Source organism: Palaemon carinicauda, chromosome 14 (assembly GCF_036898095.1).
Source record: "Palaemon carinicauda isolate YSFRI2023 chromosome 14, ASM3689809v2, whole genome shotgun sequence".
In the NCBI taxonomy this organism is placed as follows: Eukaryota; Metazoa; Arthropoda; class Malacostraca; order Decapoda; family Palaemonidae; genus Palaemon; species Palaemon carinicauda.
The window spans coordinates 5,153,570-5,177,152 of NC_090738.1; the positions used below are offsets into that span (position 1 = coordinate 5,153,570).

General features: G+C 45.5%; 1 protein-coding gene across 2 annotated transcripts in view; it reads left to right on the forward strand.

The window, feature by feature from the left end:
- The window catches only part of LOC137653404 (galectin-8-like), a 402,287-nt gene that overhangs the window by 90,270 nt on the left and 288,434 nt on the right, over positions 1–23,583 (forward strand). For both annotated transcript variants that reach the window (XM_068386760.1, XM_068386761.1), the window contains exon 2: positions 19,148–19,227. In XM_068386760.1, the coding sequence (XP_068242861.1) occupies positions 19,204–19,227 (24 nt within the window). In that variant the 5' untranslated portion in view covers positions 19,148–19,203. The remainder of the gene's footprint in view (positions 1–19,147; positions 19,228–23,583) is intronic.

A 23,583-nucleotide genomic window follows, 5' to 3' on the forward strand; every position in this document is an offset into this window, starting at 1 on the left:
CTCCCAGTGGGAGAGGTTTAGGCGCAGGTTTAATAAGACGCGTTGTGAGCAGGGCTCTACCTGCGACTAGTGTAGGGAGTGGTGTGCCTCCCAGTGGGAGAGGTTTAGACGCAGGTGTAATAAGGCACCGTTGTGAGCAGGGCTCTACCTGCGACTAGTGTAGGGAGTGGTGTGCCCCCCTGTGGGAGAGGTTTAGGCGCAGGTGTAATAAGGCGCTGTTGTGAGCAGGGCTGTGTCTGCGACTAGTGTAGGGAGTGGTGTGCCTCCCAGTGGGAGAGGTTTAGACGCAGGTGTAATAAGGCGTCGTTGTGAGCAATGCTCTACCTGCGACTAGTGTAGGTAGTGGTGTGCCTCCCAGTGGGAGAGGTTTAGGCGCAGTGTAATAAGGCGCCGTTGTGAGCAGGGCTCTACCTGCCACTAGTGTAGGGAGTGGTGTGCCCTCCCAGTGGGAGAGGTTTAGGCGCAGGCGTAAGCTGGCGTCATTGTGAGCAATGCTCTACCTGCAACTAGTGTAGGGAGTGGTGTGCCTCCCAGTGGGAGAGGTTTAGGCGCAGGCGTAAGCTGGCGTCGTTGTGAGCAATGCTCTACCTGCAGCTAGTGTAGGGAGTGGTGTGCCTCTCAGTGGGAGAGGTTTAGGCGCAGGCGTAAGAAGGCGTCGTTGTGCGCAGGGCTCTACCTGCGACTAGTGTAGGGAGTGGTGTGCCTCCCAGTGGGAGAGGTTTAGGCGCAGGTGTAATAAGGCGCCATTGTGAGCAGGGCTCTACCTGCGACTAGTGTAGGGAGTGGTGTGCCTCCCAGTGGGAGAGGTTTAGGCGCAGGTGTAATAAGGCGTCGTTGTGAGCAATGCTCTACCTGCGACTAGTGTAGGGAGTGGTGTGCCTCCCAGTGGGAGAGGTTTAGGCGCAGGTGAAATAAGGAGTCGTTGTGAGCAATGCTCTACATGCGACTAGTGTAGGTAGTGGTGTGCCTCCCAGTGGGAGAGGTTTAGGCGCAGGTGTAATAAGGCGTCGTTGTGAGCAATGCTCTACCTGCGACTAGTGTAGGGAGTGGTGTGCCTCCCAGTGGGAGAGGTTTAGGCGCAGGTGCAATAAGGCGCCTTGTGAGCAGGGCTCTACCTGCCACTAGTGTAGGGAGTGGTGTGCCTCCCAGTGGGAGAGGTTTAGGCGCAGGTGTAAGCTGGCGTCGTTGTGAGCAATGCTCTACCTGCAACTAGTGTAGGGAGTGGTGTGCCTCCCAGTGGGAGAGGTTTAGGCGCAGGTGTAAGAGGGCTTCGTCGTGAGTAGTGCTCTACCTGAGACGAGTGTAGGGAGTGGTGTGCCTCCCAGTGGGAGAGGTTTAGGCGCAGGTGTAAGAGGGCGTCTTTGTGAGTAGTGCTCTACCTGAGACGAGTGTAGGGAGTGGTGTGCCTCCCAGTGGGAGAGGTTTAGGCGCAGGCATAAGAGGGCGTCGTCGTGAGTAGTGCTCTACCTGAGACGAGTGTAGGGAGTGGTGTGCGTCCCAGTGGAGAGGTTTAGGCGCAGGTGTAGAGGGCGTCTTTGTGAGAGTGCTCTACCTGAGACAGTGTAGGGAGTGGTGTGCTCCCAGTGGGAGAGGTTTAGACGCAGGTGTAAGAGGGCGTCTTTGTGAGTAGTGCTCTACCTGAGACGAGTGTAGGGAGTGGTGTGCCTCCCAGTGGGAGAGGTTTAGGCGCAGGTTAATAAGACGCCGTTGTGAGCAGGGCTCTACCTGAGACTAGTGTAGGGAGTGGTGTGCCTCCCAGTGGGAGAGGTTTAGACGCAGGTGTAATAAGGCGCGTCTGTGAGTAGTGCTCTACCTGAGACGAGTGTAGGGAGTGGTGTGCTTCCCAGTGGGAGAGGTTTAGACGCAGGCGTAAGAGGGCGTCTTTGTGAGTAGTGCTCTACCTGAGACGAGTGTAGGGAGTGGTGTGCTTCCCAGTGGGAGAGGTTTAGACGCAGGCGTAAGAGGGCGTCTTTGTGAGTAGTGCTCTACCTGAGACGAGTGTAGGGAGTGGTGTGCTTCCCAGTGGGAGAGGTTTAGACGCAGGCGTAAGAGGGCGTCTTTGTGAGTAGTGCTCTACCTGAGACGAGTGTAGGGAGTGGTGTGCCTCCCAGTGGGAGAGGTTTAGGCGCAGGTGTAATAAGGCGCCGTTGTGAACAGGGCTGTGTCTGCGACTAGTGTAGGGAGTGGTGTGCCCCCCTGTGGGAGAGGTTTAGGCGCAGGTGTAATAAGGCGCTGTTGTGAGCAGGGCTCTACCTGCGACTAGTGTAGGGAGTGGTGTGCCTCCCAGTGGGAGAGGTTTAGACGCAGGTGTAATAAGGCGTCGTTGTGAGCAATGCTCTACCTGTGACTAGTGTAGGTAGTGGTGTGCCTCCCAGTGGGAGAGGTTTAGGCGCAGGTGTAATAAGGCGCCGTTGTGAGCAGGGCTCTACCTACCACTAGTGTAGGGAGTGGTGTGCCCTCCCAGTGGGAGAGGTTTAGGCGCAGGCGTAAGCTGGCGTCTTTGTGAGCAATGCTCTACCGGCAACTAGTGTAGGGAGTGGTGTGCCTCCCAGTGGGAGAGGTTTAGGCGCAGGCGTAAGCTGGCGTCGTTGTGAGCAATGCTCTACCTGCAGCTAGTGTAGGGAGTGGTGTGCCTCTCAGTGGGAGAGGTTTAGGCGCAGGCGTAAGAAGGCGTCGTTGTGCGCAGGGCTCTATCTGCGACGAGTGTAGGGAGTGGTGCGCCTCCCAGTGGGAGAGGTTTAGACGCAGGTGTAATAAGGCGCCATTGTGAGCAGGGCTCTACCTGCGACTAGTGTAGGGAGTGGTGTGCCTCCCAGTGGGAGAGGTTTAGGCGCAGGTGTAATAAGGCGTCGTTGTGAGCAATGCTCTACCTGCGACTAGTGTAGGAAGTGGTGTGCCTCCCAGTGGGAGAGGTTAGGCGCAGGTGTAATAAGGAGTCGTTGTGAGCAATGCTCTACATGCGACTAGTGTAGGTAGTGGTGTGCCTCCCAGTGGGAGAGGTTTAGGCGCAGGTGTAATAAGGCGTCGTTGTGAGCAATGCTCTACCTGCGACTAGTGTAGGTAGTGGTGTGCCTCCCAGTGGGAGAGGTTTAGGCGCAGGTGTAATAAGGCGCCTTTGTGAGCAGGGCTCTACCTACCACTAGTGTAGGGAGTGGTATGCCTCCCAGTGGGAGAGGTTTAGGCGCAGGCGTAAGCTGGCATCGTTGTGAGCAATGCTCTACCTGCAACTAGTGTAGGGAGTGGTTTGCCTCTCAGTGGGAGAGGGTTAGGCGCAGGCGTAAGAAGGCGTTGTTGTGAGCAGGGCTCTATCTGCGACAAGTGTAGGGAGTGGTGTGCCTCCCAGTGGGAGAGGGTTAGGCGCAGGCGTAAGAAGACTTCGTTGTGAGCAAGGCTCTACCTGCGACTAGTGTAGGTAGTGGTGTGCCTCCCAGTGGGAGAGGTTTAGGTGCAGTAAAAAGAAGGCGTTGTTGTGAGTAGGGCTCTACCTACGACGAATGTACGGAGTGGTTTGCCTCCCAGTTCAAAAGGTTTAGGTGCAGACGTAAGAAGGCGTCGTTTTGAGTAGGGCTCTACCTGCAATGAGTGTAGGGAGTGGTGTGCCTTCCATTGGGAGAGGTTTAGACGCAGGCATAAGAAGTTTAAGAGAGAGATCCTTCGTCATTTAGGTCTTCCTCAAGGGCTAAGATATCTCAGCCTCCTTCTTTCTTCCTACGACGTCTTTCCGAAGCTCCTCCTCGGTTCGACTTCCAAGTGTTGGCGAGCAGGAGCCTAGATAGTTTAACACCATGGTAAACTCGGGGTAACGGGGATGTTGTTGCTTTCCCTAGAGAAGAAACTTCGCCCCCACCCTCGAAAGACTCATTTTTGCTTCCAGATGTGCTGTAGGCTTGGCCATGATTTGTTGTGGATGGACCTCCTTCCAAAGAAGTCTTTTTTTTTTTTTAACTCCCTCAACGTGATGCCCACAGGCATCCTGTTGTTGCTGTTCCTGCTGTTGCTGCCTCTTCTCTTGTCGACGCGCTGTCTGTGTGTGAAGGTCATCTTTCACCCTCCCCTGTTCCAGCCAGTGTTGTTCGTGACCCTCACACCCGTTCACCCTCTCTTCGATGTCCTCCTGCCAATGACGAGTTATACCATCATCCTCGGACCTCCTTGTTTTCTCGAGATCGTAGCCCTCTGCGTTGGTCCTTCAGGCAGCGTTCCAATTCGCGAGCTCAACGTTCTGCTCGTCATTCTCCTGCTTGTGATAGTCGGTCTTTTTGTGATATTTAGTTGCCGGCTGGTGATCGTCACTCACTGGCGCGGGATTGATACTCTTTTGACCGTCGTTATTCAGCTGATTGTTGTTCGTCTGCTGCTCACTCGGCTTTCGTTTGTCATTCGTCAGGACGAGACCTTCTCATGCATCATTCCCTGTCTCGTCACTCCAGACGACCTCCCACCAGATGACGATCTTCTGTTCAGCGTTTTCCTGCATGTAGATCTTCACCGCTACGATCTCCTGCATGTAGGTTGTCATCTCCATCTTGTCAATGCGCTTTGGTGCATCACTCCCCATCTCATCGCTCTGATCACCATCACTCTACCCTGCTATGCTCTCCAGCTTGTCGTTCTCCATCTTGCTGATTGCCTCGTCTATCTCCCATGCGTAAGGGAAGTGGTAGAGGTTGCTCCTGCAACTGGGTGCAATCTCCTCACCGGGCCACCGGTGGGGAATGCCTGCAACGCCTCTGGCTGAGGTGGATGCAGCACAGGGTAGATCCCTGGGTAATCTCTGTGATTTGTGTAGGCTATCGCGTCCCGTTCACACAATCTCCCCCTCCACTGACTCGGGATCCAGTTCCTTCAAGCTCCTATGCGAAGGGATCTGCAACGGAGCTCGCCATTCGGACTGGAATCCAGACCATGTTGGAGAAGGGAGCTTCTCCAAGAGGTCAGCGACGGGTCCCCAGGTTTCTTCAGTCAATTTTCATGTCAGAAAGGCGTCTGGAGGCTGGAGACCAGTCATAGATCTCTTGGCCTTGAAAAAGTTTGTCCTTCAAAAAGTTTCCTTCAAACTCCGTTTAAGATGGAGATGGCAAACACAGTCATTCAGGCTGTAAGGCCTCAGGACTTCATGTGCACCCTGGATCTGAAGGATGCATACTTCCAGGTCCGAGTCCATCCGTCTTCAAAGAACTATCCCTGGATCATACACGAAGGAAAACAATACGAGTTCAAGGTGCTGTGCTTTGGCTTTTCAATAGAACCCCAGGTATTCATGACAGTGTTCGCCCTAGTTTCATCATGGGCTCACAGAATCGTCATTTGCCTTCTTTGTTACTGCGACGATTGGCTGATTCTGGCAGACTCAGTGGTAACCCTTTTTTAACACCGAGATGGGCTACTCGAGTTTTGTCAGGATGTGGGGATCTTGATAAATCTTGAGAAGCTGTCACGGCACCCCTCTCAAAGATGGGTTTACCTTGTTATGATAAGGGACAACAGTCTTCAGAAAGTCTTTATATCAGATGACAGAGTACACAGGCTGAGCGAGGTGGCAAGCCCCTCCTCAGATGAGAAGAACTTCCAGCCCGACAATGGATATGTCTTCTAGGTAACCTAGCCTCCCTGGTTTGTGTAATTTCCAATGGTCGCCTTCGGGTTTGATCCCTTCAGTGGCAACTGAAATCTAGGTGGAACCAGCACTCCGGCACCCAGGATACTCTTGTTCCCATGGGACTGGAACAGAGGGCAGATCTTCTGTGGTGGGCGACAGAGGAGAACCTCCACATAGAGATAGACCTTCTCGTCTCTCCCCCGGAATTAATGCTCTATACAGACATATCAAAAGAACGGTGGGGGCCTCACTTGCTGCACCACATGGCCTCCGGGCTCTGGTCCGAGTCTGAAAGGTACCAGAACATAAATCTCCTAGAGATGAGAGAAGCCTTCTTAGCTCTTTAACAGTTTCAACTGTTCCTGGAAGGTGTCACTGTGGCATTGATGAACGACAACACCACTGTAGTGGCATACGTAAACAAGCAAGGTGGTATTTTTTCGCAGCCCTCATGCCATCTGGTGGTAGAGGCTCTATGATGGACAGAAGAACATTTGGTGTCCCTATACGCACGCTTCATTCTGGGTAAAAGGAATGTGCTCGCAGACAATCTGAGCAGAGCTACTCAGATAGTGGGCTTTGAATGGTCTTTGAATCATTGGATAGCCAACAAAGTCCTTACTTTGTGGGGTTCCCTGACTGTGGATCTGTTCTTGACATATCTTAACTTTAGGATCCCGCTGTATTGCTCCCTAGTCCCGAACCCTCAGGTTCTCTGAAAAGATGCATTCTAACAACGGTGTGACAACATTGGTGTACGCCTTTCCCCTATTTTGTCTGATGAGAAGGATGCTCAACAAAACCAGAGCACCCAACAACCTTTACATGATGCTCATAGCTTCGCTATAGCATCTCGTGGAATGGTTTCTGGACCTTCTGCAGCTCCTGATAGAGCTACCGTGGGAACTCTCTCCATATCCCGATCTACTTGGACAACCACACGTGAATATCTTTCACAAAGCCATAGCTTCCCTATGTCTTCACGCCTGGAGACTATCCAGCATCTCCTCTCTCAGGGAGGCTTTTTGCAATGAGTTATTAGGAGGATGTGTGGATACCTCTGAATATCCTCTGCATCAGTATACCAGGCAAAGTACACAGTCTTCCGTGGTTGCTGTCGTGGAATGGGTATCTCTTCTCTCGATGGTACTATTCGTATAATAGCGGAGCTCCTTGTTTACCTTCGGGAGGAAAAGCTCCTCTTGGTCTCTGAAGTGAAAGGCTATTGCTCAGCCTTAAGCATGGCCTTTGGACTGAAAGAGGTCAATCTTTCCTTTTCATTGGCGTTATCTCTCCTCATACATAGCTATGAGATCACTTACCCCCAGTCGGAAGTTAGACCTCCTCCTTGGAATGTGGTTCGAGTCCTTCGGTACCTTAAGGGCCCTCCATACGAACCATTACGCCAAGCAACAGATCGCCATCTCACTTTGAAGACTGTGTTTCTACTCGCCTTAGCTTTGGCAAAGAGAGTTAGTGAACTCCATGGTCTATCCTATGACATCCATCATTCAAGGGGATGGGGGAAAGTGACACTCAGCTTTGTCCTTGAGTTTATTGCCAAGACTCGAAATCCAGTGGTCACGATTCGAGGTTCAGGGCTTTTTGGATCAAGAGTCTTCGTTCTGTAACTGATGACCCAGATCAACTGTTTCTGTGCCCAGTGAGGAGTTTGAGATATTATCTTAAACGCACTGCAGCAGCTCGTCCCCGTGTGCCAGCACTTTTTGTTAGCATAGGGAGGGTCAAGAGGAGGGTTACAACGAATACCATTTCCGCCTGGATTCGCAAGGTCATCGACCATGCACTGAATACTGAAACTCCTCCCACTCGACGACCTAGAGCTCATGACGTCAGGGGTATAAGCACGTTCCTGGTGTTTAAATGCAACTCCTCAGGGGTACAGATGTTACAAGCAGGCTTTTGGGAGCGTCAGACAACCCTCACCACCAATACCTGCAAGATGTGACCCACGGGAACATGGATACGTTTTCCATTGGTCCTGTGGTGGTTGCACAACAGGGGCTTTAAGAATACCTCGGGCTCCTTGATGGATAAGTAGTACTGTAGATGGTTGAGGGCATTGGTTACCCAGGATTAGTCTGTATTAATGTAAAGAATGACTGGCTCTTTTCTTTTCCTTCATCTTCCCCTCTCTTGGGGAACAGCACCATGGGCATTGACCAACAAGTCCTATGGGAAGGCCTCTCCACCTCCAAGAAGCAGCTGCAGACCAGCAAACCCTCGACAAGTAGGACGGCAGGCTCCTCCAAGAAGGTGTCATGGCAGTCCTTTCCTGGCCTCACCTATCTGCAGATAAGAACCATTTCCTGTGTGTAACTTAGTATAGCCTTCATACTTGTACTTATCCCTGATACCCCTGTGAGGTGGGTATTGGGAACGTTTTTGTTTGAATTAAGATTCCTATCTTTAAACTTAGAATATTCTTACCTAGACCTTCACATTGCTAGTTCCTCACAATCACACAGGTTGCTCAGGCTGCTATGGGCACATTTCCATTTTAAATATTAAACTTAGCCGGTGAATATATAAATAGCTGACGTCTCCGTCGGTCGACAGATTCCAAAAACTCGCGAGCGATCGCCATGAAGGATGCCGGGTGTGCCCACCAGCGCCGACTATCGGCCAGATACCGCATATACTTCTCAACCAAACCAGTTTTTCTCTGTCGGTGTTAAAGACAACACTGATTCCGCTCGCGCTTGACCTGGAGTTTTCTACCGATTGGTGAAGTACTTGGTTTTGGTCTTATTGCTTTCGCCGTGTTGGATTATTCTATACTATCTTCAAAAGAAATGCTTTTGAAAGGAGAGGAAAAGTTTTTGCCCTTGCTTTTTTAATCTCGCTCTGGTTTTTCCATAGAGAAAAGATGGCCAACCCTTCCCTCAGTGTACGGAAGTGTGTTAAAGGCTTTTAGTAATTATTTTATCACTTTATAAATTATTGTTGATATTTATAGATTTACCTCTATATATTTTATATCTCACCCGCCTTTATTAGGCCTCTTCGATTAGCTTTCCATTTATACTAAACATCGAAATAAATTTTATGTTTTTGTTTATATGCGGCCTTTACCTATTCTTTGTAGGCGGTCCTAACTTGGAAAACGAAGTTAAACAACGTTGAGCCCATTCAACTTTTATTTTTGTTTAGATTAAAACAGTTGCTCTGTATGAATGATGAGATGAATATTTTTAGAAAATATTTTAAGAAATTTATTCTTTGAATAGTCTTCGTGCTGTTTTTCAAAGATGAACTAACGTTTGGTTTATTTATGCTACGCAGTTTGCGCTCTATCGTTACGATAGAGAAAGAGAGAATCACGGTTTCACTTTGCAGAAAGAGTAAATCGATTTTGACGTTTTGTTCATTCTTCTTTCAAACTGAAGTTTTTTAGATACTAATTTAAAGGAACATGTTAATTTTCAATTTCTGAGTCCTTTCAGTTTTTTTCCTTTAGTCAAATAACCTGTTATTGACGAAGGGTGAGTGGGCCATTCTCTTGTGAGTGACAAGAGAGAGAGAGAGAGAGAGAAAGAGAGAACGATCCGATCTTTATTCTCGTCCCAAGTCTCTGTACAAGGAGTTTGGGAGCGAGTAACGTTGTTCTCGCTTCAGTTTTTTACTCTCGTCCCAAGTCTCTGTACGGGGAGAGAGGATAAAACGTTTTAGTTTTTATTCTCGTCCCAAGGCACTGTACGGTGAGAGATTGAAAACGTAGTCCTTAGTGAACTAGTGTTTAGTCTCATCCCCAGTTACTGATCTTTTTAACTTTATATATTTCCGTTTTATTCGATATATATGTATATGTTTATTGATTTTTGCATGTGTGTTTCATTTTGTACTAATGTGTTTACATTATACGACTCATTTCGCAATTCTAACCTTTTGATTTAAGGGAGAATTGCGTGCTTTAGGTAGAAATCAGTTTTATTCATGTCTAATGTGAAATTATTATAAAATGTGATATCAGTGAAGTAAGTGCAAAAAACATGTTCTGTGTTGCGGAGGGTTCGTTTGTTCGTGCTTGTCACTTGCCTAGTCCGAGACCTCTTTCAGGCTCCCCTGCACCAGGGAGAAGGAATGTCGTAGGACCTAAGGGAGTGAGGAGTGTAAACCAACGAACAGACGTTCCCTCAAAGGTATCAGACGTTGCTCGTCAAGCACGTCCTTGCCATAAGACAGGAGAGACGAAGTTTCTCCTCGTCTTCCGATGATTCGTCTCTTTAAAAGCCTGGGCGTAAAGTTTCGAGACGTTTGAAACGTTTATTAGTTCCTTCAGAACAAGTTCAACGTCTTAGCTGTACAGTGAACCCTCGTTTATCGCGGTAGATAGGTTCCAGTCGCGGCCGCGATAGGTGAAAATCCGCGAAGTAGTGACACCATATTTACCTATTTATTCAACATGTATATTCAGACTTTTAAAACCTTCCCTTGTACGTAGTACTGTTAACAAACTACCCTTTAATGTACAGAACATTTAATGCATGTACTACAGTACCCTAAACTAAAACAGGCACAAATAGTAAAGGTGATTTTATATCATGCATTTCCTAAACATGCTAAAAAGCACGATAAAAAATGGCAACCAATGTTTTGTTTACATTTATCTCTGATCATAATATAGAAACAAACTGGAGGTAGAGCTTTGCTTATTACCCAGACATATTTCCCATACTTTTCCCTTAGAACTACATCACATCTTCCTACTTTAGATATATAGATATATATATATATATATATATATATATATATATATATATATATATATATATATATATATATATGTGTGTGTGTGTATATATATATATATATTTATATGTATACACATATACATACCTACATATATACATAAATACATGCATATATATATATATATATATATATATATATATATATATATATATATATTACTGTATATATATGGGTTATGGAAAAAATCCGCGAAGTGGTGAATCCGCGATGGTCGAACCGCAAAGTAGCGAGGGTTCACTGTAGTCATCATAAGAGTCCCGTTCATAGCGATGACGTTCATGTACAGACGTTTCTGCCACAAGACTCGACGTGACGTTGAGCGGTAGACACCGTAGACACAACGTGACGTTGAGTGTCAGTCACCGTAGTCACGATATAGCATCGATCAGCAGTCACCGCTGTTACTACGTGACGTTTGAACGTCGGCCACCGCAGTCACAGGTTGATCCGAAGTGAAGTGTTTTGCAAGATATGCTGTTAAAGCTTTCTTCTTTAATAGAAGCTTTCGATCCTGTTCCTGTGCGAAAGGATCCTTTGCTTTTTGTACGTCACGGTTCTGGGATACGTGATTCGGGTCTTCAACCTTCTAGACGAGCTTTGTTACGCCACGCTGACGTTATCCCTAGTGACAGCTTTGCTGTTTAACGAGATGCGGAGCATAAATCTCGATGTAACTTTGATCGCTCTGAACGTCAGCCACTGCAGTCACAGCGTGACGTTGAGCTGCAGACACCGCAGACACGACGTGACGTTGAGCGGTAGACACCGTAGACATGACGTTACGTCGAGGGTCAGTCATCGTAGTCACGATATAGCATCGAACAGCAGTCACCGCTGTTACTACGAGACGTTTCAACGTCAGTTACTTCTGTCACGACGTGTAGTAGAATAACATTCTCTGCAGTCACAACGTGACATCGACCCTCCAACTTTAACTTCTGTTCATATACAAGGTGTCAGGTTTTTTCCTTCACGTCATTCTGAATATAAATCTCCTTCTCGCAAGACTTTAGATTTATCAGATGATGTGCCTTCTGAAGAAGTTGATGACCCCCTTTCAACTAATGTACCTTTGGGGAGTCATTCAGAAGAGGAGTAACCTAGGGTGGTCCAACAATCCCTTGTTTTTTAATTATGAATTTCTTTAGTGAAATTTTGTCCTACTCTTTTTGTAATGGCTGCTCCGCCGTCTGAGTTTACTCTTGGCATGACTTTCTTCGACTCCTACATTTACGAAGTCAGTTCTCTCTTGTTCTTCCAGGAGGGCCATGCTCTTAGTGGGAGACTGGTTGGAATCCAGGAGAAGTTTAGGAAAGTCTGCTTTTGCTTTTCCTCCTTCTTAATTAGCTTCTCGCTCGGGCGTCTGGTGTGACACAGGAGAAGCTCGAGGAGAAGTTCTCGGCTTGGGAGTACCTGCCTCTGCACAGGGAGGCTTCTTAAGCCTAGTGGACTCTCCTCGTCGTCTAGCCATGAGACGCTCCAAGATTTTATGGTCTGCTTCAGAGCTAGACCATCTCCTGTTAGGAGTTTTTTCGAGCGTTTGAAGTTTTTTATTTGTTGGATTGGTCACTGGGAGCCTTAAGTAAGAAGGTCTCTCCAGTTGTCAATGTATTGCTGTACAATTATGTCATGCATGAACAAGGCTATCAGGGATGGCTCCAATGATCTGGCAGCCACGTTCACTGCAGGAACAAGGCTATCAGGGATGGCTCCAATGATCTGGCAGCCACGTTCACTGCAGGAGTACTTAAGATGTAAGTGCGCTCAATGTGTTCATTGTCAAGACAAAGTTCACGATGAAGACTACCAAATCTGTCTTGGCAGCAGTAAGGGAAGGCGACTGGATGGTCTCTCTCGACCTTCAGGATGCATACTTCTACATCCCGATTCATCCAAACTTTCAACAACATCTGAGGTTTGTGGACGGGAAAGTAATGTACCAATTTCGAGCACTGTGCTTCGGCCTCATTCCTGCTCCACTTGTTTTTACAAGGCGCTTGCAAAATGTAGCAAGCTTTCTACATTTTTTGAGGATTCAGAGCCTCCCTTTATTTTGACGACTGGCTAATCAGGGCGTTGTCATTAACCCTGGATAGGTACGCTCCTCGGACACCCCTTTAAGGGTATACTCGGACGCGAACGACCCCGACGCCAAAAAAAATTCTTGAAAAATCAGTTTTTGCAGTAACCTCCTTTTTTCTTTTGCCAAAAAAAACTTCAATGAATGCTTAAAACAACTGTAAAGATAAATACTACTCATCTGCAGAAAAACTATTTATTATAAATATTTTAAAAAATTAAGTAGAAAAAAAAAGACCTGACATAAAAATTCATAAAAAAAAAGTTTATACATATATACACAAATCCTTTTAGGAATTGATTCTTGAATGTTTAGGACACATCTTGATGTATTTTGGATGAAGTCAGACCCATGGAGGTGAAGATCTGAAATGAGAAAAAAAGGGTAACTTTTTTTGGCCAAAAAAATTTGTCCAAATTTCATGAATTTTTTTGGGTACCCAAATAAAATAGGAATTGGCTAATTTTTTTAGGGAATAAACATATGTTATCCTAAAATAGAAATATGTAAAAAAATCTTCATTATTTTGTAAATTACATTTATATCAGGGGCCATATCTAAAGGTAATTTTTTGAGTACTTAGAAATTTCGTAAAAAAATACATATATTTAATATATAATATGATATTTATGCAGGTAAAAATATACCAAAATATCACAAATTCTATAGGGAACAAGAATATATATAGATAGGGTAGCTTACGCTTCGGATATGTCCACAAAATGGCCGCCAACCACACTGACTCAGACTCCCTAATCTGCCACTTGAAATGTAGGAAGGGTATGTCAATTTCAAGGTGTTATTTACTAATCTAATTATTATTGGATATGCATAAAAATTGTATGGTGGGTTGCTGGATAATTGTCGATTATTTTACGACTATAAAATTAAAATTCTGACCCCAAAAAAATTTTTTGAAGGGAAATAAAATCGAAAAAAAAAAAATGTAAAACAATATAATATTTTAGCTAAAAAAATTTGATGATATTCAATCAAAAAAAAAAGTAAACAAAATTTTCCGACAAATAAACATCTAGAGGAATCATTACTCTGTGATAGTTCCTTAGTACGTAGTAATTTTGAAAGAATTGGGAAAAAACGAAAAAATGGCAATCACCGGAAAATCGAACACATACCTATATATACGCCATATCTGGCTAAAAAAAAGATAGGCATGGGTAGCCAGATCATCTAGAAACACTTTCCAACACTATAAAAATATAAGTTTTGCGACACTACTTGCCAATTCCTTACGGTAACATGACTAAGCGAAAAAATGCAAAACAAATAAAAAGGGGCACTCGCGGAAAAATGGCTAACATTCTAATATACGGCATTTCAGAAAAAAAAAATTCAGCCACGTGCTAGGCAAACCATCAAGGCACATTTTCCGACAAATAAACATCTAAATGAATCATTACTCTGTGATAGTTCCTTAGTACGTAGTAATTTTGAAAGAAATGGGAAAAAACGAAAAAATGGCAATCACAGGAAAATCGAACACATACCTATATATACGCCATATCTGGCTAAAAAAAAAAAGATAGGCATGGGTAGCCAGATCATCTAGAAACACTTTCCAACCCTATGAAATTATAAGTTTTGCGACACTACTTGCCAATTCCTTACGGTAACATGACTAAGCAAAAAAATGCAAAACAAATAAAAAGGGGCACTCGTGGAAAAATGGCCATTCTAATATACGGCATTTCAGAAAAAAAAAATTTCAGCCACGTGCTAGGCAAACCATCAAGGCACATTTTCCGACAAATAAACATATAAATGAATCATTACTCTGTGATAGTTCCTTAGTACGTAGTAATTTTGAAAGAAATGGGAAAAAACGAAAAAATGGCAATCACAGGAAAATCGAACACATACTTATATATACGCCATATCTGGCTAAAAAAAAAAATAGGCATGTGTAGCCAGATCATCTAGAAACACTTTCCAACACTATAAAAATATAAGTTTTGCGACACTACTTGCCAATTCCTTACGGTAACATGACTAAGCAAAAAAATGCAAAACAAATAAAAAGGGGCTCTCGCGGAAAAATGCCCAACATTCTAATAAACGGCATCTCAGATAAAAAAAAAGACATGCACGTGTTAGCCCAACCATCAAGGCACACTTTCTAACACATAAACATGAAAAAAAAATCAATAATATACGGCAATTCCTTACTACGTAGTAAATTTTTACAAATATTGAAAAAAAAACAGAAATTGGCAACCGCAGTTAAATACCCAATATACCAATAACTACGTCGTATCTGACAAAAACAAAATCACGCATGGGTAGCCAGATCATCTAGACACACTTTCCAACACTAAAAAAGCAAAAGTTTTACGACACTATTTCGCAATATCTTACGGAAAAATGACTTGGCAAAAAAATGAAAAAAAATGAAAAAGGGGTACTCGCGGTAAAATGCCCGACATTCTAATATACGGCATCTCAGATAAAAAAAAAAGACATGCACGTGTTAGCCCAACCATCAAGGCACACTTTCTAACACATAAACATGAAAAAAAAATGAATAATATACGGCAATTCCTTACTACGTAGTAATTTTTACAAATATTGAAAAAAAACAGAAATTGGTAACCGCAGTTAAATACCCAATATACCAATAACTACGTCGTATCTGACAAAAACAAAGTCATGCATGGGTAGCCAGATCATCTAGACACACTTTCCAACACTAAACAAGCAAAAGTTTTACGACACTATTTGGCAATATCTTACGGAAAAATGACTTGGCAAAAAAATGAAAAAAAATGAAAAAGGGGCACTCGCGGTAAAATGGTCCTCGTGGTGATGAACGACATTTTAACTAAAAAAAAAATCATGCACATGGTAGCCAAACAATCCACCAAGACTTTCCACAACTGATAACCTATACAAGTTGCACCATTCTACGACAATTTCATAATACGTAATAACTTTGATAATTATGCAAACTACCTTAGAAGGGTAAACTCGGTCGCGCTCGACCCCGATGCGTCTCAGAAATCGGGGAAGGAGTACAGCTACAGCAATGCACATCTGGACACTACTAGAGCGTGTAGGGGAGACACCTCCTGCAGGTCGATCACCCACAAATTCAGTCACGGGGGTGAGTCACGTGAGAAAAACCTGTTTTTTTTTGACGCTCGGGGTCGCGAACGACCCATCGTACCTATCCAGGGTTAAATCGCTGTCTGGAGAGCCTCTAATGGACATTAGACCTAACCAAGGAGCTAGGTCTCATAGTGAACGTAGAGAAGTCGTAACTTACAGTATTCCATCCCAGACTATTCTTTATTTGGGAATGGAGATACAGTGTCGGATTTTTCGGGCCTTTTCGTCTCCCACAAGAATGGAACAAGTCTGTTAAAAGTCCTTCACTTGCAAGAGAAAAACAGTTTCTTTGTAAGAGTTTGAATGAGCCTCGTGGGAACTCTTTCATCGCTGGAGTAGTTTATCTCTCTGGGGAGACTCAACCTTTGCCCTCTCCAATTTCACCTAAACCATTGGAACAAGGAGAAGGGCTTAGAGAGTATCTCTTTCCCAATCTCCAACTCAGTCTAGACATGTCTGACTTGGTGGGACAGCAACATCAGACTTCGAGAAGGTCTTTCTCTTGCGATCAAGAACCCAAACCATGTGTTGTATTCAGATGCATCGGATTTGGGTTAGGGAGCTCCACTGGACAGTCTGGAATGCTCGGGTCTTTGGTCCACGGATCAGAAGGAACTCCATTTAAGGCAAGTAACATCTCTCCTTTGGCGAGATTTGTGCAAGGAAAAATGAATGTCTTGGCGGACTGCCTCAGCAGAAGAGGACAAGTCATCTCCATGGAGTGGACGTTGCATAAGACTGTGTGCGAGAAGCTATGGATGACATGGGGTCAACCCACCATAGATCTTTTTGCGACTTCACTTACAAAGAGGCTCTCGACTTACTGCTTTCCAGTTCCAGATCCAGAGGCAGCCCACATAGACGCTTTCCTGCTGGACTGGTCTCACCTGGACGTTTATGCCTTTCCACCTTTCAAGATCCTAAACAAGGTGCTGCAGAAGTTCACCTCTCACGAAGGGACCAGGTTGACGTTGGTTGCTCCACTCTGGCCCGCGAGAGAGTGGTTCACAGAGGTACTTCTATGGCTGGTAGACGTTCCAAGAAGTCTGCCGTTACGGATGGATCTCTTGCGACAGCCTCACGTAAAGAGATTTCATCAAAGCCTCCCCATGCTTCGTCTAACTGCCTTCAGACTATCGAAAGACTCTCTTGAGCTAGAGGGTTTTCGAAGGAGGCAGCTAGAGCGATCGCGAGGGCTAGAAGATCCTCTACCATCAGGATCTATCAGTCGAAATGGGAGGTATTTAGAGACTGGTGCGAGTCCTCCTCTATTTCCTCTTCCAAGTGCCTCTGTAGCGCAGATTGCGGATTTTCTGCTTTATCTGAGAAACGGTCGCTCCCTCTCTGCATCCACCATTAAAGGCTACAGAAGCATGTTAGCTTCTGTTGTCAGGCATAAGGGTTTGGATCTTTCTAATAACAAAGATCTCCAAGACCTGCTTAAGTCTTTCGAGACTTCCAAGGAGCGTCATATTTCGACTCCTGCTTGGAACTTGGACGTGGTCCTACAGTTCCTTATGTCATACAGGTTTGAACCATTAAATTCAGCCTCCCTGAAGGATCTTACCCTCAAGACACTTTTTTTTGGTGAGCTTGGCTTCGGCTAAAAGGGTTAGTGAGATACATGCTTTTAGCAAGAACATCGGCTTCTCCGCTAATAAAGCAGTATGCGCTCTTCAACTTGGTTTTTTGGCCAAGAATGAACTTCCGTCTCGTCCTTGGCCTAAATCATTTGAAATCCCCAGTCTTTCTGAGATTGTGGGGAATGAAGTTGAAAGAGTGCTGTGCCCCGTTAGAGCTCTTAAATTTTGTTTATCCAGAACTAAACCGCGACGAGGTTGTTCAGAGGCTTTATGGTGCTCCGTTAAAAAGCCCTCTTTGCCCATGTCTAAGAATGCGTGGTCTTATTTTATTAGACTTTTGATTCGGGAGGCACACACTCATTTAAGTGAGAAGGATCATAATTTACTTAAAGTCAAGGCTCATGAAGTTAGATCCATTAAAAGTATTATGGACGCGACCTTTTGGAGAGGCAAGTCGGTTTTCGCTTCATATTACTTGAAAGATGTCCAGACTCTTTATGAGGACTGCTACACACTGGGACCATTCGTAGCAGCGAGTGCAGTAGTGGGTGAAGGCTCTACCACTACATTCCCTTAATCCCAATATCCTTTTAATCTACTCTTGAAATTTTTAATCTTATTTTGGGTTGTACGGGAGACTAAGAAGTCTTTCGCAATCTTTTTGATTTGGCGGGTGGTCAAAATATTGTTTCTTGAGAGCGCCCAGATTAAGGGTATTGATGAGGTCCTGTTATAGGGGTGTTCACCCTGGATATAGCAGCTCCTGGGAGTCTTTCAGCATCCTAAGAGGATCGCTGGGCTTCGTGAGGATAGCGGACTAAATAGGCAGAGTAATTATCAGAGTCAGCTTCCTTACCAGGTACCTATACTTAAGTTTGTTTTTTGAATAGTTGTCAAAAACTCTTGAGCATATACGCCTTTGTTTTAATACTGGTCTCTACCCACCACCATGGGTGTGAATCAGCTATTTATATATTCACCGGCTAAGTTTAATATTTAAAAATGATATTTTCCTTATAAAATCAATTTTTGAATATACTTACCCGGTGAATATATAATATTAAAGGCCCTCCCTTCCTCCCCGATAGAGACCCTACGGACTGAGAAAAACTGGTTTGGTTGAGAAGTATATGCGGTATCTGGCCGATAGTCGGCGCTGGTGGGCACACCCGGCATCCTTCATGGCGATCGCTCGCAAGTTTTTGGAATCTGTCGACCGACGGAGACGTCAGCTATTTATATATTCACCGGGTAAGTATATTCAAAAATTTATTTTATAAGGAAAATATCATATTTCTCCTAATATTGAGGTGTCAAGGTTTTTCCCAGTTACGGTCTACCCCTGTACAGGTAAAACTTAGGTCAATGACCAAGCCAGAGGTCGGACTACAGCCTCCCTAATGGGTGAATCATCCCTATTAGATAGCGTTAGGTTTTTTAGTGTTGGAGCAAATGACAAATTTGGAAGTAATTTGTGATTTTCCTAAAGTACAAGCTTTAACTATTTAATCAAATTGTCCCACCATCACCTGTCCCCCATAAGTCCTGCCTGCAATCAAAAATGGTGAAATATCACTGATATTTGAGTGAGTGGTGGCTACCCGGATACCCCCTCCATCCTCCCACTAACTAGTGGTTGGGTGGTTGCCACCTTGCATTAAAGTTTTAATGGCTAGTCCTTCAGCTTTGCTGAAAGATAATCCCTATTGAATAGCTAAAAGTTTGTATGTTATGAAAAATACAAATTACTTCCAAATTTGTCGTGTTTGTATGGTTTAGAAAAATTGATTAAAACATTTATGATATGAAACAAGTAAAGTTGTATGTTTATTGAATATTTTTTTCTTTCAGGTTTGAGGAATTGCATGTTATTTTGGTGACAATTAGATTCTTTCTCAAAAATAAATAGATTTTAAAGCATTGGTTTTGTTACCTCATTATTAACAATGATTATTCATTTATAATTGAATTTTCTCTTTTCAGATCTGTTGTACTGTATATACTTTTGTGTAGTTGAACACTTCTGTTATAGTTTTGGAATGGCAGGACCCATTTATAATCCTGTAAGTATCAGAATACAATATGACTTGTTGATAGTATCTTAGTACTGTACATGCTTGTTCCTTTGCATATGCAAATCTTTCATGCTCTTAAAATAGGCTGGAACAGCCATTGAATTCTTAACTAAGTAGTTGAATAACGACGGGTGGTGCAATGGGGAAGCCTGCCTACTCGCCTGTCTCAACGTAGCCACTTTTTTCTTAGGCCGCAACAGGTACAGACATACTGTCACAATTTTTTTATTGTTGGATCTTTTCTTATATTCGTTTGTGATAAGTGTTGGTTTTTTATTTTTAAATATTTAACTTAGCCGGTGAATATATAATAGCTGACGTCTCCGGCGGCTCGACAGAAGAACACAAAAACTCGCGAGCGATCGCTATGAAGGTTGCGGGTGTGCCCACCAGCGCCAACTATCGGCCAGATACCGCATATACATGTAAACAGCTCCAGTTCTTCTCTGTCGGTCTGATCGACAAGGTGTTCCATTACTCGCTGTTAACCTGGAGTTTTTCAACAGTCTTGGTGAAGTACTTCTTTTTGGTTTGAGCTTTCGCAGTGCAGGTGTTTTATCTTCAACTTAAACTCTTGAACTCTTTTTTGGATAGATTTAATTGTTGATGACTTTGGATGGTTTTTTGGACTTTCTTTGACTTTTCAAAATGGCTGACCCTTCTCCAATTCCTAGATTTCGTAAATGTAATGCTAGGGATTGCAATAAGCGTCTTCCAAAGGCCTCTCTCGACCCACATACTGTGTGTTCTAATTGTCGGGGTAAAACCTGTCAATTAGGAGATCGGTGTGATGAGTGCGTGGGCCTTTCGGAATTCGATTGGCTTGAGTTTGACAAGTATTCTCGTAAGCTAGAGAGAGATAGGGTGAGGAGAAGTTCCTCTAGATCGTTAGAATTTTCCTCCTCCCATGCCCCTGAACCTAATCCTTCCCCAGTAGTAGTTGTGCCTGAACCCTCTACTAGCACTCAGGAACCATCAATGCGGGATATGTTACGTGCCATTCATGCTTTGGGCGAGAGAGTTGAGTCGTTAGCTACGGACCGTAATCAACTCATGGCGGACGTAAAAGAGTTAAAGTGTCAGAGTGCCACATTAGAAAATCGTGGGAAAGTGATTAGTGCGCAAAGTGTTATCAGTGTTGCGACCGAGGGTTCGTCTGTTCGTGCCTGTCGTTCGCCTAGTCCGAGACCTCTTGCAAGCTCCCAAGCCCCAGGGAGAAGTAATGTCGTAGGACTTATGGGTTCGAGAGGCTTTAACCAACGAACAGACGTTCCCTCTATGGTTTCAGGCGTGTCTCGTCAAGACCGCCCCTACCATAAGACGAGCGAGACGGTTTTCTCCTCGTCATCCGAAGGCTTATCGCGTAAGAAACCGTGGAGCAAGTTTTCGAGACCCTTAAAGCGAAAGTCAGTCCCTTCAGGACAGGTCCAGCGTCCTGGTTGTAGCCATTGGGACAGCTCTGACCCTGTGCAGTCATCGGAAGACTGCTCGCCGCCTAAACAGAAGCGTAACACAGGCTCCGAGAGTCTTAGTGTAGGAAATGTTTTGCAGTCACAGACGTTACCCTCGTCTCTTACCGCACCCATTCCCGTTGATCCTAAATGGGTTGTACTGCAAGACATGCAGAATAAGCTTGCCTCTCTTATGGAGGACTATTCTGCTGAAAAGGTTCACGATGATCCTCGCCGCTTAGCTGATCGAGATCCTGGCCGTCAGCCGCCCAAACGAGCCTTTGCTCGTCCTGTTGACGTTGGCGTTACAAAGTCACGTCAGTCACGTTTTGTAGAGCCTCTCTCGATGCAGTCCCGTGTTGACTTTCAGCCGCACGTGGACGTTCAGCCGCTGCCGAATGCTCTTGTTGACGTTCAGGACGTTCGCCAACCAGCGAAGTTGACTTGTTTTGACGTTGAGCGTCAAGCACCGCAGTCAAGAGTTGTTTTGACTGCTCAGTCTAGGCAGTCAAGGCAGTCTCGAGTTGACGTCGAGCGTCCTCCCGCTCCTGTTGTTGTTGATAGTCAGGCTGTTAAGCAGTTACATGACGTAGCGTCCTGGACTGCTACTGATGCTCCGGTGCGTGTGAACTCTGCTTGTCAAGCATTGCCACCAAGGCAGGTCTCTCCCTTGCTTGTAACTCAGCAGTTATCGGACGAAGCTCCTTCAGATGAGGACGTTGCTGATCCTCATCCTGATGATAATCCTTCAGATGTAGATGAACCTAAGGCGGTTCCTCCTTCGATGGACTTTAAGAAGATCATGATGATTTTCAAGGATCTTTTTCCAGATCACTTTGTTGCTGTTGCTCCTCGTTCGCCTCCGTCTGAGTTTGCTCTAGGCTTACTTGCTACCAAGCCAGCCTTTACTAAGCTAGTGCTTTCTCGCTCTTCCAAGAGGGCTTTACGTCTTCTAGGCGACTGGTTGGATACCAGGAGGAGTTTGGGGAAGACGGCCTTTGCCTTCCCTCCTTCTAAGCTTGCTTCTAGATCGAGCGTCTGGTATGACACGGGAGAAGTTCTCGGCTTGGGAGTCCCTGCCTCTGCCCAGGGTGACTTCTCAAGCCTCGTAGACTCTCCCCGTCGCCTGGCCATGAGACGCTCGAAGATTTGTTGGTCCTCCTCGGACCTTGACCATCTGCTTAAAGGCGTATACAGGGCCTTTGAAGTGTTTAACTTTCTTGACTGGTCATTAGGAGCTTTAAGTAGGAAGATCTCATCTGCCGACCAAGATGTTTCCTTACTTATCATGTCCTGTATGGATAAAGCCATCCGCGATGGCTCCAATGAGCTCGCCTCCACCTTTACGTCGGGAGTCTTAAAGAAGCGAGAAACCCTTTGCTCTTTCCTTTCGGCAGGAGTTACTCCCTGTCAGAGATCGGAACTGCTCTTTGCTCCCTTATCAGCGGCCTTGTTTCCACAACAGCTGGTTAAGGATATAGCTGCTTCGCTTGTGCAGAAGGACACCCATGACCTGATGGCGTCCTCTGCTCGCAAAGGGGCTCCTTCTTCATCCTTTGCTGTGAGACCCAGGATCGAGACTCCTGCATCTAGATTTATCCCGCCCTTTCGTGGCAGAGCTCCCAGCAAGGGAGGCTCTCGTACCGAGGGAAAGAGAGGTAAGAAGAGAGGCGCCAAGTCCTCCCGTGGCAGAGTCTGACTGCCCAGAGCCTCAGACAGCGGTAGGTGCCAGATTGAAGAGCTTCTGGCAGGCCTGGGAGAAGAGGGGTGCAGACCAAGAGTCTGTTCTGCTGCTCAGAGAGGGGTACAAAATACCGTTTGTACGCAAACCTCCTCTAGTAACAACTCCCATAGACCTCTCTCCCAGGTACCGAGAGGAGTCAAAGAGACAAGCCCTAAATCAAGAAGTGTCTCTGTTGCTAGAGAAGGGAGCAGTGGTGAAAGTCTCGGACCTTCAATCACTGGGGTTTTACAACCGTCTCTTTCTAGTCCCAAAGCATACAGGAGGTTGGAGGCCGGTGCTAGACGTCAGTGCGCTCAACGTTTTTGTTACAAAAACAAAATTCACGATGGAGACCACGAAGTCCGTCTTAGCAGCGGTCAGAGAGGGAGACTGGATGGTCTCTCTCGACCTACGAGATGCGTACTTCCACATTCCTATACACCCAGATTCCCAACCGTTTCTGAGGTTTGTTTACAGGAATGTGGTGTACCAGTTTCGAGCCCTGTGCTTTGGCCTCAGTCCTGCTCCTCTCGTGTTTACGAGGCTCATGAGGAATGTGGCAAAATTCCTCCATCTATCGGGAATCCAAGCCTCCCTGTACTTGGACGACTGGCTTCTCAGAGCATCGTCCAGTCATCGCTGTCTGCAGGATCTACATTGGACGTTGGGTCTGGCCAAGGAGTTGGGACTTTTGGTCAACTTAGAAAAGTCCCAACTGATCCCATCCCAGACTATTCTATATTTGGGGATGGAGATTCGCAGTCCAGTTTTTCGGGCTTTTCTGTCTGCCACCCGAATAGAACAAGCCCTGCTCAAAGTCCAACTAATGCTGAAAAGAGAACGTTGTTCAGTCAGGAGTTGGATGAGTCTCGTAGGGACTCTCTCATCCTTGGAGCAGTTTGTCTCGCTAGGGAGACTACACCTTCGGCCTCTCCAGTTCCATCTAGCCTCTCACTGGAACAAGGACAAGACGTTAGAGGCGGTATCAATCCCAGTCTCCGAACCAGTAAAGGCATGCCTGAAATGGTGGGACAGCAATATCAGTCTGAGAGAGGGACTATCCCTAGCAGTCAAGAACCCAAACCACGTGTTGTTCTCAGACATGTCGGATTTGGGTTGGGGTGCGACACTGGACGGTCGGGAATGCTCGGGTCTGTGGACCTCAAGTCA